General features: G+C 65.3%; 7 protein-coding genes across 7 annotated transcripts; 3 read left to right on the forward strand and 4 right to left on the reverse strand.

Moving 5' to 3' along the window:
- The first annotated feature begins 4 nt into the window (after positions 1 to 4).
- On the forward strand, positions 5 to 6,096 carry H696_01358 (hypothetical protein). Its single transcript, XM_009495252.1, has 6 exons — positions 5 to 938; positions 1,091 to 1,335; positions 1,471 to 3,163; positions 3,275 to 3,389; positions 3,541 to 3,935; positions 4,120 to 6,096. The coding sequence occupies exons 1-6, from the start codon at positions 78 to 80 to the stop codon at positions 6,028 to 6,030; spliced, it is 5,220 nt and encodes a 1,739-aa protein (XP_009493527.1). The 5' UTR covers positions 5 to 77; the 3' UTR covers positions 6,031 to 6,096.
- Positions 6,097 to 6,099: 3 nt separating this feature from the next.
- Positions 6,100 to 7,351, reverse strand: H696_01359 (hypothetical protein). Its single transcript, XM_009495253.1, has one exon. The coding sequence runs from the start codon at positions 6,608 to 6,610 to the stop codon at positions 6,122 to 6,124; it is 489 nt and encodes a 162-aa protein (XP_009493528.1). The 5' UTR covers positions 6,611 to 7,351; the 3' UTR covers positions 6,100 to 6,121.
- A 1,033-nt stretch (positions 7,352 to 8,384) lies between these two features.
- Positions 8,385 to 9,476, reverse strand: H696_01360 (hypothetical protein). Its single transcript, XM_009495254.1, has 5 exons — positions 9,311 to 9,476; positions 9,152 to 9,241; positions 8,902 to 9,042; positions 8,749 to 8,805; positions 8,385 to 8,633 (listed from the first exon to the last, which is right to left on the reverse strand). The coding sequence occupies exons 1-5, from the start codon at positions 9,386 to 9,388 to the stop codon at positions 8,529 to 8,531; spliced, it is 471 nt and encodes a 156-aa protein (XP_009493529.1). The 5' UTR covers positions 9,389 to 9,476; the 3' UTR covers positions 8,385 to 8,528.
- A 197-nt stretch (positions 9,477 to 9,673) lies between these two features.
- On the forward strand, positions 9,674 to 11,718 carry H696_01361 (hypothetical protein). The gene is made up of 6 exons (XM_009495255.1): positions 9,674 to 9,774; positions 9,871 to 10,098; positions 10,184 to 10,329; positions 10,440 to 10,563; positions 10,746 to 11,151; positions 11,383 to 11,718. Exons 1-6 carry the CDS (start codon positions 9,772 to 9,774, stop codon positions 11,562 to 11,564), a joined length of 1,089 nt encoding a protein of 362 aa, XP_009493530.1. The 5' UTR covers positions 9,674 to 9,771; the 3' UTR covers positions 11,565 to 11,718.
- A 170-nt stretch (positions 11,719 to 11,888) lies between these two features.
- Positions 11,889 to 12,711, reverse strand: H696_01362 (hypothetical protein). The gene is made up of 2 exons (XM_009495256.1): positions 12,585 to 12,711; positions 11,889 to 12,298 (listed from the first exon to the last, which is right to left on the reverse strand). Exons 1-2 carry the CDS (start codon positions 12,679 to 12,681, stop codon positions 12,000 to 12,002), a joined length of 396 nt encoding a protein of 131 aa, XP_009493531.1. The 5' UTR covers positions 12,682 to 12,711; the 3' UTR covers positions 11,889 to 11,999.
- Positions 12,712 to 13,253: 542 nt separating this feature from the next.
- H696_01363 (hypothetical protein) lies at positions 13,254 to 14,972 on the forward strand. The gene is made up of 5 exons (XM_009495257.1): positions 13,254 to 13,733; positions 13,851 to 13,928; positions 14,020 to 14,176; positions 14,299 to 14,447; positions 14,571 to 14,972. Exons 1-5 carry the CDS (start codon positions 13,403 to 13,405, stop codon positions 14,825 to 14,827), a joined length of 972 nt encoding a protein of 323 aa, XP_009493532.1. The 5' UTR covers positions 13,254 to 13,402; the 3' UTR covers positions 14,828 to 14,972.
- A 472-nt stretch (positions 14,973 to 15,444) lies between these two features.
- H696_01364 (hypothetical protein) lies at positions 15,445 to 15,717 on the reverse strand (the record flags this gene model as incomplete). The annotated part of the gene is made up of 1 exon (XM_009495258.1): positions 15,445 to 15,717. One exon carries the CDS (start codon positions 15,715 to 15,717, stop codon positions 15,445 to 15,447), a length of 273 nt encoding a protein of 90 aa, XP_009493533.1.
- Positions 15,718 to 15,726: the final 9 nt, after the last annotated feature.

A 15,726-nucleotide genomic window follows, 5' to 3' on the forward strand; every position in this document is an offset into this window, starting at 1 on the left:
CCCCCTCTCCTCTGTCCGCCCCCTCCGCCCATTCCCTCCCGCCGCGCGCCCCCTTTCCCCGACAATATCGCCAACACATGGAAAGTCACCCCCCGGAGGGCAGCTTATGCTCGGCTAGCAGTGCCAGCCTCAGGCTGGTCGAGGTGCCGGCCGTCGACCGGTCGCCGGCCCCGCCGCCGGGCGCCACGCCGGCCAGCGAGTCTGACGATGAGGCCCCCACGACACCTGACACCCACGAGGAGGCGGTTGATGCGCCTCTCCAGCCAGCCGGCCCCATGCCCGGCGGCCTCTCGGTTCTGTCACTCCCCGGGGCCGAGGAGGACCGCCGCTCGCTGCTGGGGGACCCACTGGTGGCGGCCACGGCCGCCAGCCATCGGGCCACCTTTCTCAGCGGGTCGCCACGGACCGTGGCCACCGGGCAGGGCATCCCCCAGATGCAATCCCTGCTCGAGGCCGAGGCGGCCAGTAGCCCGCTGGACGCGGCTGAAGGCCATGCTCGGGCCTCCTTCGAGTCGACCCTCCCCCGACACCCTTCGGAGAGCGTCTGGCTGGGGGTGGTCTCGGCGTCGCGCCTGCACCGACAGCCCGAACCGGACCCCAGTGGCAACCTCACCCCGCCGGACAGCCCGAGCGCTGATACCCTGCAATTGAACGCCCAGGACGATCCGCTCGGCGTGAACCTCGGCTTCGGCAACATGGCCAACGACTTCAGCCTGGCCGAGGACGACTTTGCCATGCCGGCCCGGCGATCGGAGGCGTCGGCCCTGACCGCTGCTGGCCGCCCGTCCCAGGCCTCTCAATATACCGCGGCGTCGATATACGCGCGGTCGATGGCCACCGCGGCTGGCGCCGATCCCGACTCGGAGTCCGATCCCGGGAGCCAGGCCGCCCCCTTGGCTTCGTGCCCCCGCTGGCCTCCGGTCCAGCGGCTCATCTCCGTGCGTGCTGCCATCCCCCTCCCCCGCCGGCTCCCTTACCGGGTGGCCATCCCGCATCATGCCGTCCTCAGCCTGACCCTCCCTTTTCGGCCCTCTCCTCCCATCCTTCTCCCCCTCTCTTTCTCTCCGCACCGGGGTCGCGGATTCCATAGCAATGGTCCTGGTTCTTCTCCTGGAACCGGCTCTTCCGTGCCAGCAAGGAGACCTTCGCATACATGGGCGTGTCCCTGTTCTGTCTGATCGATCCGATCAGCGACTTCATGGGCACCTACTCCTACCTGGCCCCGATCATGACCCTTTTCACCCTGTCCAGCGATTCCTTCGGTCGGAACCTGCGGTTCTTCTTCTTGGCCAACCTTGGCAATGCCGTCGGCTATTCGTTCGGCGCGATTGCCCTGTGCGTGTTCCCCCCCCCCCCCCACACGCACACGCAGACATGCACACATACAGTCCCATGCTCGCTCTTTCACAGGCACCCTTCTGACCCTTTGGCTCACCGCTCGCATCCCCTCGCGGCTCCCTCCTGAGGAAGATTGACCAACCACCCGGCGCCCAAGATCGTTCTCCTCTTTCTGGGGCTCTTCTCCTTCACCCTCTTCAAGACCATCCGCCCGGAGCTTTGGGCCATCGGCCATGTGATGAGCATCAACATGCTGGTGATCGTGTCGCAGCGAGGCCCCACGTCGGCGGCCCTCAAGAATGCCTTCGATCTGTTCAAGCCCAACATCTTTGTCCTGATCTTCATCCTGCTGCTGTCGTTCCTGCTCTTCCCCCGATGGGGGAGCCGCGACTCCGAAACCGACATCGCTGAGGTTCTCCGCTGCGTGGACCAAAGCCTCCAGCTGTCGGTCATTGACTTCATCGCCGCCACGGAGAATGCCTCCGGCGACGCGGTTCCCAATGGCTCACCTCCTGGCGGGCCCCTCGCCTTCGATGCCTGTCCGCACTGTCGCCTCCCGGCATCCATCTGCTCCCTGTCCCCCTGCAGTGCCCTGACGGACTCCACCCACGAGGAGCCCATCTGCCAGCAATGCTACACCCTGCTTTTCTACACCCTGGCCAGCCAGGAGCCCATCATCCCGGCACCGCCGGTGTGCCTGCTGCGCGAGGCCCGTGCCAGCCCGCGACGCCGGCCTCTCATCCGCCCAGCCGCCAGCCAGCGCCCACCTGCCCCGCTGCCTGCTCGCCATCGGCGGTCTGCGGGCAAGCATCGCCCTGCCCATCGGCGTCGGTCCTTGGCTCCGGTCCTTCCCACTCGCCTGGCCCTGTTGCAAGCCATCCAGCAAAGCACCCGGCCACAAGCCCCGACCCCCGGCGACCCGACACTGGAGGAGCACCGAAAACGGCACCTGGCCCAGCTGGGCGCCACGCGTTCTTCGATCACCCAGCTCGGTGCTCGGCAAATCGAGGCCGAGTGGGAGTTTGGCCGTGTTTTCTGGCACTACGATCGGTACCGGCAGATTGGCGACATCCTGCACCAAATGGTGCGCCTCGTCGGGGCCATGGGCTGCACGGTGCACACGCCGCCGCCCCCCGCGGGCCCGACGGCCCCCGGGCCGGTCCCCCGGCCCATGCCCACCCTGCTGCCCGAGCTGCCGAGTCTGGACATCCTGCGTGCCGGTGGCAGCACCTTGCCCCTCACCTCGAAGCACATTGTGACCACTGCCACCCTGGCGACCGGTCGTTGCCGTAGCTGCAATCGGCCGGTTGCGGTCCAGCCGCAGGCCATGCGCACGGGCCCCGGGGCCCCGGCCCGTGGCTACCCCCTGCAGAGCACCCTCCGGCATCCGCTGGCCCTCGGCGGAGGCACACACCGGGCGGCCCCTGCGACGGCAAATATGCCAGCCATCCCGGGCTTGGCTCGGCCTCGCCCGGCTGGCTTGCTGAGCGCCCTCCCCCCAGCGCCCACCGGCCAGACGGATGTGGATGCCATCCAGCAGTACCTGCTGCTGATGAAGGATGCCGTGATCCTCGGCCAGCGGCGCTTTTCCACCTACGTCCAGGAGCTGGCCGAGTTCAGCATGAAGAATTCCTCCAGTCGAGCCTTCTGGTGGGTGCGCTGGTGGTGGCCCACCGGCCCGCGGCGCATCCTCAAGGGCGATGAACCCTTCGACACCTTCATCATCGAAGACCTGACACGCGTGGTCCGCGACTTGGAAACCTTCGAGCGCGATGCCATTCGCGGCATCAACCCGGCAGTCGACATTACCAAGCTCCACTACAAGGTGCGCGCTACCCCGCTCAAGACCCCTGCCTTGCCCCGCCACCTGCCTCTCTCCCTGTCTGGTGTTTGCTGACCTCGTGCCGGTGCCCGGTGAATGGATTTTGGGGGGCAGATCTTCAACATGCGCGAGCTGCTGATCGGCCTCATCTCGCTCTTTGCCCTGACCAATGCCACATGCATCGAGCGCACCTCCCTTTGGCGCAATCTCTGGCGTCTCTTCGTCAACAGTGCGCTCCTGGCAGGCCCCTCCTCGCTCCATCCCCTTTGGCGCACCCCTGCCCTCCTCTCACGGCTTGCCTGCCACCCGCCAACACCGCATGCGACTCACCCCTCCCCTGGCTCCTCGCCCGCTGACTCCTTCCATTTGCCGGCTGGTAGCATTCATTGTGTCCTCCTCTCAGAGCAAGCTCCGCCGGCAGGTGGTCACCTCGAGCAGCACCCTCTCCTCCACCGCCCATGCCGGCGTGGTTGGCGGCTTGTACACCTCCTCCCTGCCGGACCCCGGCCGCCTGCAAGACGCCAAGTATCTGGAGTCGCAGCGCATCCTCCGCGAAGCCGAGGCCATCAGCCACAGCCCTGGCCATCGTGCTCGATCGGCCTTCATGCGCCTGCGCCTGCGTACCTGGCAGCTGCATGACATAATTACGCGGTCGATCAATGTCCGTTTCGCCCTCAAGATCAGTGGCACCCTCACGTTGCTGGTGGTCCCGACCATTGTCGACTCTACGGCCACGGTTTGGTCCTACTGGTCGGTCCTGTGGTCGGCCATGACTGTGCGTGCTCATTCCATGCTCCCCCCCCCCCCCCCCCCCCTTCTTCCACCGCCGGTGTCCTGTGGCTACCCATCAGGCCGCTCCACACACGCCGCTTGCCTTGCCCTCCCTCACCAATGCCACCGGACACCGCCGCACACCCATGCGACACCCCTTTCCCCCTTCGTCGCCCCCTGTCCTGTAGGTTCTCCTCGTGTCGCAGCCCTCCTTCGGCGGGTTCTTCCCACATGCCTTGTACCGCATCATCGGCACGGTGGCCGCCGCCGCCTGGGCCATCATCATGGACGTGGCCTTCGGCCAGTCCTTCTGGGCCACGACCGGCATGCTGATCCCCCTCATTTTTGTCGGACAGTACATCCGCCTGTTGCCCTCCTCGGCATCCGGCCTCGGGGTGCAAATCATCGGTGCCGCCTTCCCCATCATCCTGGCCTTCTACAAGAGACCCTACAATCCGCCGGTCTACACCAACATCTATGAGATTGCCTACAAGCGCGGCGTGGCCCTCATCCTGGGTTTGATCATTGCCATCCTCATCCACCGGCTCATTTGGCCGTACCTGGCGCGCGTGGTCCTCGAGCGCAAGCTGGCCGCCGTCTTCGCCACGCAGGGGGTCATCTTTTCACGCCTGCAGTCAGCCATTACCACATTCAATCCGGCCCTCCTGGCGGAGAGGCATCTGCTGGCCAGCGACAAGTCGCGCGCGGCCAAGGCCGTCGGGCATGCGGCCGCCCACCAGCGAGACATCGCCGATGCCTCGACCGACGTCTTCAATGAGGTCCTCCGACATATGAGCTTCTCCAGCCCGCCGCGCCTGCCGCTGATGGACACGTCGGCCGTGGTGACGGCCGTAGCCGCACGTAGCCGTGCCGGCTCGCGCGCCGGCTCGCGGCCTTCATCCACCTCGGACATCGAGCTTGAGAGCCTGGGCCCCTGGGCCAGCAACACGGCCCAACGGTCAGATCCTCCCTCCCCGGCGTCGGACGCCGGGCCCGCTCCGCCGGGCCCCGGCTCCGGAGACAAGTCTCCGCCCGAACCGTCGAACGCCCTGCCCGCCCTCAAGGGCCACAGTCGCCTGGACCTGGAGAAGGGCAAGCAGCATGCGTCGCTCTTCGGGCACCCGCTGCGAGCGCTCGATGCCGCCGTCAAAAAGCGCGACCGACTGTATGTCCGCATCCAGGTAACCCTGCAACAGTGTCGGGCCCTGCACACGATCGCCCTCAATGAGCCCCGGTGGATGGGCAAGTGGGATGGCCCGCGGTACAACAGCCTCATCCTCGGGTGTGCCAGCCTGCTGGAGCAGATTTCCAGCCTCCGGGTGATTGCCCGCCGGGTGGAAGCCGCGCGCATCGCCTGCTCCGGGCAATTCCACCGATATGTCCGCCGGGTATTGACCCCGGGGCAGCTGGACACCCTCCGGGGGGATCCCCGCCTCGGGGCCTGGCTGGCTCGGCAGTATGTCCTCTTCGATCCCTTGAGCCCGGTGACCGCGGCCCTGGCCAGCCCGACCGGCCAGCGGGCCACCTCGTCCATCCTCCTCGGGTATCACATCCTGTCGATCACCGTTCGCGGGAAGTTGGCCCTGCCATACAACTTCCCGGACTGCCTCGGCTCCATCGACCAGCTGATCTGCCGGCTGCGCCAGGCCACCGAGGAGGTCCTGGCTCGCGACCGCCAAACCCGAGCCGAGTCTCGATGGGCTCCGGCGGCCGGCTTGATTCCACCCACCGGCTTTCCCTTCCCCCCGCCGAAGCTCCCGGCCTCCCTCTCCTCCTGCTCGCTGCTGTCCCTGCCGCCGAACTACAACAGCACCGGAGGCAGCGGCACCAGCCCGACCGGCGCCGATGAAGCTGGCAGCTCGCTCGGCAGCGGCGGCCACTCCCCCATCAGTTTGGAGTCCCTCCCGCGCAGCGCTCTCCCAACCATCGAGTCGGCCTATGCGCTGCTCTGCCCGCGCGACTTGGAGGAGCGTCTGATGCTCATTTTCGCCTTCACATTCACCATCCGGTCGATTGCCCTCAAAATGGCCGAAATGGAGGACATCCTGCGCGCTCTCTTCGGCACCACCCACGCCCCGTCCCGCTCGCTGTTGGACTAGACACACGCATCCCGGCGGCCGGGGGAGCTTGCCCAGCTGCCTCCCATCCTTCCCCCCCCCCCCCCCCCCTGACACTTAGATAGATGGCGCCTTAGCCACCACCCAATAGACCTTGCTCCCTTCCACCAGCATTCTCTTCTGTCCCTCGGCAAGGTGGCAACACGCCGCTCCACAGAGGCAGGCAGGTTGCCACGGCCTTCGGCGCAGAGGCGCATGATCGCCCTGGTAGCCCAGCAGGGGGCAGCGACCAGCCGGCACTCTGGGGGGGCATCCGACGTGCATGGCTGATCCGAAGCCAGTTGCCAGCATTGCAAAGAGGGTGCTGGGGCTGTGACGCCGAGCAAGTGCCTCCTTTGGTCCAGTGGCAGGGAGGAGGGATCGAAAACGCGCAAAAGAAGACGTACGCTGCCAAGGGAGGCGGCACGTCCGCGGGTGAGTCGCGATGGGGCCAGGACGCGCAGGGAGGGCCTTCGGCGGGTATGTGTGGGACTGGCACTTCAAACGGCATGACATCCTCCAGGCCCGGCAGGCAAGGGGCCCAAGTCCGGGCTCGACGCCGGCAGGAGCATGCGCGAAACATGGCGGCGGCCAGGGGAGGAGCAGGCCCAAGGCAAGTGACCACAGGGACACATGGACCCAGCCATGCCGCTGAGATCGCGATCAGCTGAACAGGACCCTTTGGCCAGCTGCTTTCGTGGAGGACAGCCGGCAGGCAGGTTCGAAGGGGAAGGGCGCCGAGGCGCGATGAGGAACCACGAGGCGGAGGGCGGACTCCAGGCAAGGCCCCCGCAGCGGGGAAAGACCACAAGCCCAGAGGCAGAGCCAGTCGAGGAGTGTCCAGGCAAGAAGGAACACCTGACCGAGAGGGAAGGCGGCCCGTCAACGAAGCGAGTCCAGCCAAAGAAGGGAGAGATCTAGCCAGGCATGGCCAGGGCGGCTACGCTTGGAGAGGGCACTGGCCAGTCGGCGGGCAAAGGCGAATCCAAGGCAGAACGGCTCGGGAGGAAGTGACAACTGCCCCTAGCCGACGCCGGTGCATCACCGATTGGCTCATCTGGCAGAAGGCTCCGACAGACTGAACACAGGAAAATGGCCGCCGCAGCCGGGTGGAGGCTCTCCAAGGGCCCTGGGAGTCATGCCCGAGAAGCGGATTGACGGGTGGCCCACAGGAAAAGGGCAGGGAGGGAGAACCCACGACCGAAAGGATGGCCACCATCGGTGGACGATCGAAAAAGCGGTCAGCCGGCATTCAATGAGGAGCCAAGGGGGAGAGGGAAGGAGAGGATTGAGGCAAACAAGGGGGGGGAAGAGGGGGAGGAGGGGAAACTGAGTGGCATGGAATGGCACGGGCTCGCGCGGATGTCCGCGAAAAAAGGTCAAGCCGCCAGCTCGACGTACGTGTCCTGCCTGTGGCGGACACGGACCGCCGAACTTACACCCGAAACCAGGAACACAGGGGGCAAGGTGAGACCATGCCCAGGGGTGAAAGGCGCGCCGGCACAAGGGTGCGAGATTTCGGGAGCGTCCATCAGGGCTATATATACATAAAAAGAATTTACCTTTGGTTAGGCTCTATTATAATGGGTTTTATCTTTTATTCTCACTCTAGTGACCATTAATGCTTATTTCAGGGACTTTGTTGCCATAAAGCTCCATGCTATATTATGAATATTTTGAAATAGATTATGGTGCAACTATAAAAGAAATATACTTTTTTGGAAATAAATCCACCGGTTCTTCTTTTCCAGATGGACTGTTTCTATGATTTCCCCTCGTGCCCCGTCCCTCGGATGCCCTGTGTCGGCGGTTTCTCGGCCAATCCATCTGGATGGCGTCGGCCACCGCTTGTTATTCTCCGAGTGCACCGGGCCAGCTTGCGTGGGCATCGAGTGTGTGTGTGTGTGTGTGGCAGCCGATTGTGACCCAGCCCCCCGTGGGCTGGGTCTTCTTCGGGGGGCGGTGTTCCCCGGCGCACTCACTAGGCCATATCCACCGCTGAAGTGCCCCGGCCGTCTGGCGGGAGCGCCGTGCCCGCCTCCACGTCTTCTTCTCCTTGTCCCCCGTCCCAAGAGAAAGGTCCTCGCCTCCCCTTCTGGGGTGGTGTGCCCTGCTTGCCTGGGGCATCTGGCTCCCCGTTAGACTCGCATGAGGTGGCTGTCATCGCCTTGACCAGGCCCCCAGGGCGTGGTCCAGCGTCTCCAGTCCCTCCGACCGCCCAGGCCGACTGTCCCGCATGCTCGCGCTCTCTCGCCCGATATGGCAAGGGAACTGGCCCGGCTCACGCCTGCTAGGATTGGCCCCTCGGCCATGTTGTGGGGGCAGACGAAAAAAACCTCACTCTCAACCTCACAGAGTTGGATGTCCCTTCGATCAACGAAGGCGTCTATTGGAACCCGCCACCAGACAAAGGCCACATTGCTGCGCGCTGTGGGTCACACACGCAGGCATATGGTGGGTGGGCCCAACGTCACGCGGCCGGCACCACAAATATGGTTCGATTATATCCCAACGGCCGGATCGGAGGCATCATTGGAGAAGTGGATCTCAAAGGCCGACAGCGTGACCTTGATCTCCTTCAGGAGGGCCAGCTTCTCGGCGATGCGCTTCGCGGTTGGCGGGGCTCGGTTAGCGTTCCAGGCGGCGGTCGAGAGGGTGGGAGGAAAACAAAGAGAAGGACCCTTTGCTGGGGGGGGGGGGGGGGGGGGGAGAAGAGCGCACCTCCTTGTAGGCGGCGTCCTTGCGCAGGAGCGAGGTGACCTCCTCGTTGATGCCAACCTGCGGACGAAGGTGAGTGGCGGGTCTTCCTGGCCGAGGGGCAGGGGCGGGCGGGCGCGGGAGGGCATGCAAAAGGCCCGGGGCGGGTTGACGTACGTCTGGCACAGACGAGCCGGTACGCTCCTCCGAGTAGAGCGTCTCGAGGAGAAGCTTGATCTGACCCATGGTCGCCTTGTAGAAGGTCATCAGCTGGCCGACCGCCTGAAGCAGTTGCTCATTGACCGGGAACTTCTCCGGCTAGAGCAGCCAAGGGCGAGGGGGCAAGGGAAGAGGACACCGGCGTGAGGAGGGAAATGGAGAAGGCAATGGTGAGGGGGGCGAATGTGGCGAGGGGCTGGAAGCGTACCGAGGCGCTGGAGGACGGCAGGACAAGGCCCTGCTGGCCGGTTTGGAGCATGATTGCCTGAACGGCGTGGAGAATTGAACCGATTTTTGCCTATGGTCACGGAGTGTGAGGAAATCCCCAGGGGCTAGGGCAGGCGGGGGGGGGCAATACGCAGCGCACATCAATCAGCGAGACAAGATCGGACGTCGGGAGGAGAGCAAGATCGCCGGGCAGCGGCGCGGGCTCGGTTGTGGACATGGCGGGGGGACAAATTCAAAAAAGGAAAAAAACCCAAAGACTGGAGTTGCGAAATGGGACGGGCGGAACGCAGCGGGCGGAGGGAGGGGGGGCAGTTGCGCGGCCGGCCCCCGGGCTGGCGGCTTGGCATGGGCCTTTAAATGCAGGACGCCGGGCCGCATCACATGACACGAAGGCTGTTAATTATACCCCACAACTTAAGGGCCGGCACCGGGCTCGCCGGGGGGGGGGTGGTGCAGCTCCTCCTCCGCCTCCATTGAGCCTCCCCCCCCCCCCCCCGCATCCGCCCGGAACCTCTCTTGACCCTTTTGCCTTTTTGCCTCCGCACCTTTTCCCTGTTCGCCCTTCGCACTACGCCGGCATCCTGGACACCTCCCCCGAAGATGGTACACCATCAAGCAGACGGGCCCCATTGGCCCATCCCTTGTCGAGGCCATGCCTTCGCTGACTCTGCCTCCGCCCCCGACTCCCTCACGGGCCAGACCCAATCCGACTCTTCTGCGGGCTCCAGCCGCTCGGATCTCGACATCGCGTCCGGCTCCGAGGAGGAGCTTGACCACCACCAAAATGACGCCCCCTCCAGTCCGGTCGAGCAGCATGCCCAGGCGCCCGCCAAGCTCTCGGCCGAGGAGGGCGACATGCTGCAGAGCCTCTTCGAATCCTTCGATGCAGATGGCGACGGCGTGCTCAATGCCACGGAGTTCGCCAGGGTACGTAGATGCCGGCCCGGGCACGCTGCACCATGCCCCTCACCCGGACCACTGACGGGCTTTCCCGGCATCACTCTCGCCCCAGCTGCTGGAGGGACTGCGGGAGGGGTCGAATCCGCCTCTCATCGAGCGCCAGACCACCAGGTGCTGGGATCATGTCAACCAGATGCTGTCGCAGCTGAGCCCCGAAGACGGCCACACGACCGCGGTCACCAAGCGCAACATCCAAATGTGTGTCGTTTGCGGCGCCCGCCCCCCCCCCCCCCCCCCCCCCAGGGCCACTCTTGCCCCTGCTCGCCCATGGCACTGACCCTTTTCCCGATGGCGCGCATGCGCGCCAGGATCCTCGAGGAACTGTATGACCAGGCATTCTTCGTGACGGAGCTCGGCCTGCCAGCCACCCGGTCGCGGACGCCATTGTCGCCGGAGCCGCGGTCGAGCGCCGGGTCTGGCCTCAAGTCCAACGTGCGTGCACGCGCGCGCGCGTCCGCTGCTCAATCCACCTCCGCGCCACCAAAGCCGGTCACCCCTCCTGCGGATGTTGCTGCCTGTGGGCGACTGACACACCGCCCCTAAAAATATGCCGCCCCACATTCTCCTCACGCCCCTTTGCCCCTTTGTCCATGGATCGCCTGCCGCGACCGAAGCCCGAGCTCTTCATGATGCGCACAAATGACGCCAAGAACCTGGCGCTCCTGTCGTCGGTGACGGCCACCTCGCCGCCGTCGAATGTCGGGCGCGCGTCGCGGCGTTACGGCGGCGAAACCGAGGCCCGGTCGGCCGGATCGCGCGGCGGCTTCGGGGCATCGGTCAACTCGGCGGCACGAGCCCAGGAGCGCAGCGATGTGTCCCCCGAGGAGCAGGCCGAGATCGAGAAGCGCCGGATGCTGGAGCGCGAGCAGCTGGCCCGGCGCCTGAACATGGCCATGAACTTCTCCAGTGCCAGCCGCCGGGCCGCGCCCAGGGGCACCGGCCCACAATCGTTCGCTCACGGGACGAACCCCGCGAACATTGGCCAGACCGAGAAAGTCAAGGTGACCGGCTTCGGCGTCGGTACGTCGATACTGGGGTGTCTGGGAGGCTTGCCCATGCTTGGGGACGGTGGGGGAGGAGAATCTGGCCTGCAGCCGGGCCGGCCCTCCGTCCGTGAAGGGGCTGCCAATGGGAGATCGTCCGAGGGAAGGGACATTGGCATGCGCACACACACACACACACATACACACATACATACATACACACACGGGTGGCTGAGCAATCCACTGTCTAACACATGCCCGTATCCAGTGTATCCCACTTCCTCGGCTGTGACATCCAATGCCTCGTCGGCGGGCGCCCGGCCAGGCACCGCGACCGAGGCGCTGCTGGCCAAGGAACGTCTCGATGCCCAGAAGAAGCAGGACAGCGAGCGCGAATTGGCACGCATTCTGGCCGAGAAGCACCGGTCCGAGAAGGCGGCCCGGGCCTGAGAGCGCCATTTCCCAACGCGCAGACGGCAAGGGCAGAGAAGACAGACAGGCGGCAGGGGGATGGAAAAAAGGAAAGAAAGAAAAGAAAGAGTAAAAAGACCAGATGAAAACCTCTCACAGGATGGTCCCCGCGCGTCTCGTGCCCGCCCCCCCCCCCCTCCCCCGCACTTGGCGCCCATGCGGGTTTCCTTTGACGACCAAAGGGACACCGCCGATGGCGTGCACTCGCGCAAGCGCATGCATGCGAATCACAAAGCGCCCGAATAAACAGCATGTCAACATGGTAGAGGATGTACGAGCAACAGGCGAAGGGGGAGAATCTAGTGTACAACCGCAGGGCGGGGCGCGCGCGCGCGTATGCGCGCGCGCGCGCAAGAGACCGGCGAACAAGGGAGGGCGAAACTGGGTGCATCCATGACGAGAGGCAGTGGTTCTTCAATCCCAAAGGTTCTTCAGGCGCTCCTTCTCCTTCTTGCGCATCTGGTCCTTGGACACGCGAGTCTCCATCTTCAGGCCACGCTCGACGGCCTTCTCGACCTTCGCCTGGTAGGCCTTGGTCTTCTTTTGCAGGAAGCGCTTCTTGATGGACGCCTTGCCGGCCTTCGACAGCAGGGGGTTGGCTGACCGGGAGCCCTGAGGCAGGGCCTTGTAGGTGGCCACACCAACCGTCTGGAAAGCGCCCTTGGTGGGGTTGATCAGGGTGATGCCCTCGGAGATGGGACCCAGATCCTCGGCTACCGCGAGGGAGTAAATGGGAGAGAGGTAGGAGAGAAGAGGGAGAGGGGGAGAGAAAGGTAGGAGGAGGAAAGAAAGGCAGGAGGGAGAGAGAGAGAGAGAGGTAAGGGAGAAGAGAGAAAAGAGAAACAGAAGCAGAAAGAAACAGAGGGACGGAGAGATGGAGGGGGAACAGAAGATCAGGACAATTGATGGGGGACAATCGGCGGCGACAGGAGACAAAAGAGCAAGCCCATCGACACGGGAGGAGCAAGGGAGGAACGAAGCATCAGGAGGAGGACGCACTCTCGCGCTTGGCGTTGTCCAGGGCGATCTTCGTCTCCTCGAGACGCTTCTGCGTCTTGCGGGAGCCACGGGCGGGGGTGACCTTCTGCTTAGCCATGACTGAGGGAGGCGGGGGCGGGAGAAGGGAAAGGGGGGGAAAGAGAAGGGGGGAGGGGGGGGGATGTACCGGACTGCGGCAGTGCGGAGGGCGGTCCTACCACCGGCTTTTCGGCCATCGCCCGGCAAGCCATCCGCCACGGTCTCACACTCGTGGCCTGGGCGGGGGGCGAGGATGCCTCGGGCGCCCGTGCGTCGCCGCCGCACACGCGGCACCGCCAGGGGCCAACATGTCCCACGCACCGGGTCGGCATACGTGTTGCTATTGGCCAGCACACCCGGGCGCGCGCACGCACCGGAGCCACCCGGCCCAGAGGGACCGAGGGCAAGGACGCATTGGCAGCCCCGGGGGTGGTCGAGGCGCCGCACCTCGAAGCTCTGTCCCGTGACATGGCGGTGCGGCCCGTGATGCCGGCATCCCAAACGCATGGTGCTGCCCCCGAACCGCTGGCGGGGTCCCCTAGGCCCCAGGCAGGCCGGCCCGACGGCCAGCGCGCAAGATCCAACACGCCCACGGAGGATTCCAGGTCAAAAACCACCACGCCTCCTGGCCCCGACGGCCCTCGGGGGCGGGAAGTCCCCTCCTCGCTACTCCGACCTCTCCCCTCCGCCTCCTCCCCCCTCCCCTCCCTCGTCACTGCCCTTGCCTCTTTAGGCTCGGCCCTTTCTCCCTCCCCTCACGCCCTCCCCGTGCCCTCTTCCACATCCGATTGGCAGCAAAGATGGCGGACTCTCTCGACGTGAACTTCGTCCTGTCGGACATCGAGTCCGACTCGGAGGACGTCAAGCCCGGCACCAAGCGCAAGCAGCGGTCCTCCAGCGGCAGCCGCCCAGCGGCGCCCGGCGCCCAGGCCGGGAAGCCGGCCCGCGCGGCCAAGCCCGCTGCCGTTGCCAAGAAGGGCCAGCCCCCGGCCAAGCGCCTGCGCTTCGACAAGGCCTCGGACCTGTCCACCAAGCCGGCGGCCGAACAGGCCGAGGGGGTCTGGCTTCGGCTGAAGGCCGAGCTTCAGCAGCAGTTCACCGACATGGAGCTCGGGGGCCTGAGCCTGCATGGTACGCGTGCCCTCTGGCCCGATCGGCGGCGCCCTGTGTCCACCCGCTTGAGAAGCCTCTCCCCCTCCTGACAAGCAACACGCCGGTCCTTTGCCCCGCCCGCACACCGGGCCATAGCCTCGCAGATCGCCGACACCAGTGCCTCCTTCGGGCTCCCGCGTGAGGACGCCAACCTGGTGCAGTTCATCAAGGAGGGTGCGTACGCCCCAGCCCCCGGGGCAGCCCCTTTCGCCCTGTCCCCTCCTGTTGCTCATTCGATGCGCCGCGTCCCCCCCCCCCCCTGCAGCCATCCCCACCTGGGACGTGGACCTTCGCCAGATGTCGGCCAAGGCGCGCAAGAAGCTCTCCAAGCACAAGTCCGACGGCCAGGACGGCGGGATGAAGGCCCTGCCGCGCGTCGTCATTGTGTGCTCCTCTGGCCAGCGCTGTGTCGATGTCATCCGGTGCGTCCCCGTCAAATGGGTCCCTCCTCCGTTGGTTGCATGCCGGTCTGCGCCGGTGCGCCCGCACTCACCTCCCTGCTGCTGCTGCTGCACATGCCCGCCTCGCGCCTCGGCGATCGAAGCCTGCTGGCCCCGTTCAAGGACATGTCGCCGATTGCCAAGCTCTTCTCCAAGCACTTCAAGGTGTCCGAGCAGGTGGACTTCCTCAACAAGAACGACTCCCGCATCTGCGTCGGCACGCCCAACCGCCTGGAGAAGCTGGCTTCCGAGGGTCCGTCCATGCCACGCATGCATACACACAGACACACCGATGCATTGCCATGTCTCCGCTCATGCGTTGTACCAACAAAACCTGCCCGCTCGGTCGATGGCCATGGCGCTCTGCCACGCACAGGCGCTCTGGATTTCTCCCGTGTCCAGGTGGTCATCTTCGACATGAAGGTCGATGCCACTGGCCGGTCGATTTTCGAAATTGCCGAGGTCCGCAAGGACCTGGCCTCCTTCTTCCGGACCACCCTGTCGAAGAACCTGATCGCCGACCAGACCCCCGCGGCCAAGGGGTCGGCCGCCACGTCGGCCCTGACCGATCTCCTGGGATCGGTGTTCGAGACGCCGGCCGGGACCGGGAATGCCAAGCTCGCGCTCTTCTGAGGTGGGTCTTCTGGCGATTTGTACTTTTCCCCCCCCCCCCCCCCCAGCTCGGCCCCCGGGCCGGCGTCACCGTGTACTCCCTCTCCTCTCCCGTTGCGCCGCGCGTTGGTCAAATATAGAAGCGAGCTGTGGCACTTTCTCCTGGCGTGGCTCTTGGGAGAACTCCATCGACAGCGGGCAAAGCAAGTTCCATGGGCCTAGGCATCGGAGGGGGGGGAGCCCCACCGGGCACAAGCATACACACACACACACACACATATGTGTTTATATATATGTGTGTGTGTGTGTGCATATAAATGCGTAGACACGCACACGTGCGGAGGGAGGGATGAAACTCATCTATTTGGCATGGAAACATGCTCTCTGTGTCCGCTGGCGTCGCCCACCCAAGAAGGGGGGCATAGCCAGGGGGTCGCGGCGCGGCGCGGCGTGAGGAGGTCCGCCTAGAGGAGATAGGGCAGGAGGAGACCGGCATTGCCTCCGGCGCACGCACGCACGCGCGCGCGCGCGCGCACACACACACCGCCCACGAGCCGGTGTGTAGAGCATGCTGATGTGGCACACGCGCGCCCGCGCGCGCCCCATTTGTGTCTGTGTGAGAGAGCGGCGCAAGCGACTTACTGGGTCTTGTACTTGGAGTCGAGAGAAAGCAGCCACTTCTCAACGTGAGCGGGGTTGTTGGAGTCGAAGGCCTCGACGGGGCCGGCGTTGGCGGCGGCAGCGGCGGCGGCGGCGGCAGCGGCAGCGGCGGCCTCAAGGGCCTTGGCGGCGGCCTCGTCGGCAGCCTGCTGCTCCTTCAGGACGTTCTGGTGGTGGTTGGAGTAGTACTGGTACTTGGTGTAACCGTAAAACAGACCGTAGGCGAAGGCGCCAAGGCGGACAACCTGCATCGGGGGGGG

The sequence above is a fragment of the Fonticula alba genome, assembly GCF_000388065.1.
Source record: "Fonticula alba strain ATCC 38817 unplaced genomic scaffold supercont2.2, whole genome shotgun sequence".
NCBI lineage: Eukaryota > Rotosphaerida > Fonticulaceae > Fonticula > Fonticula alba.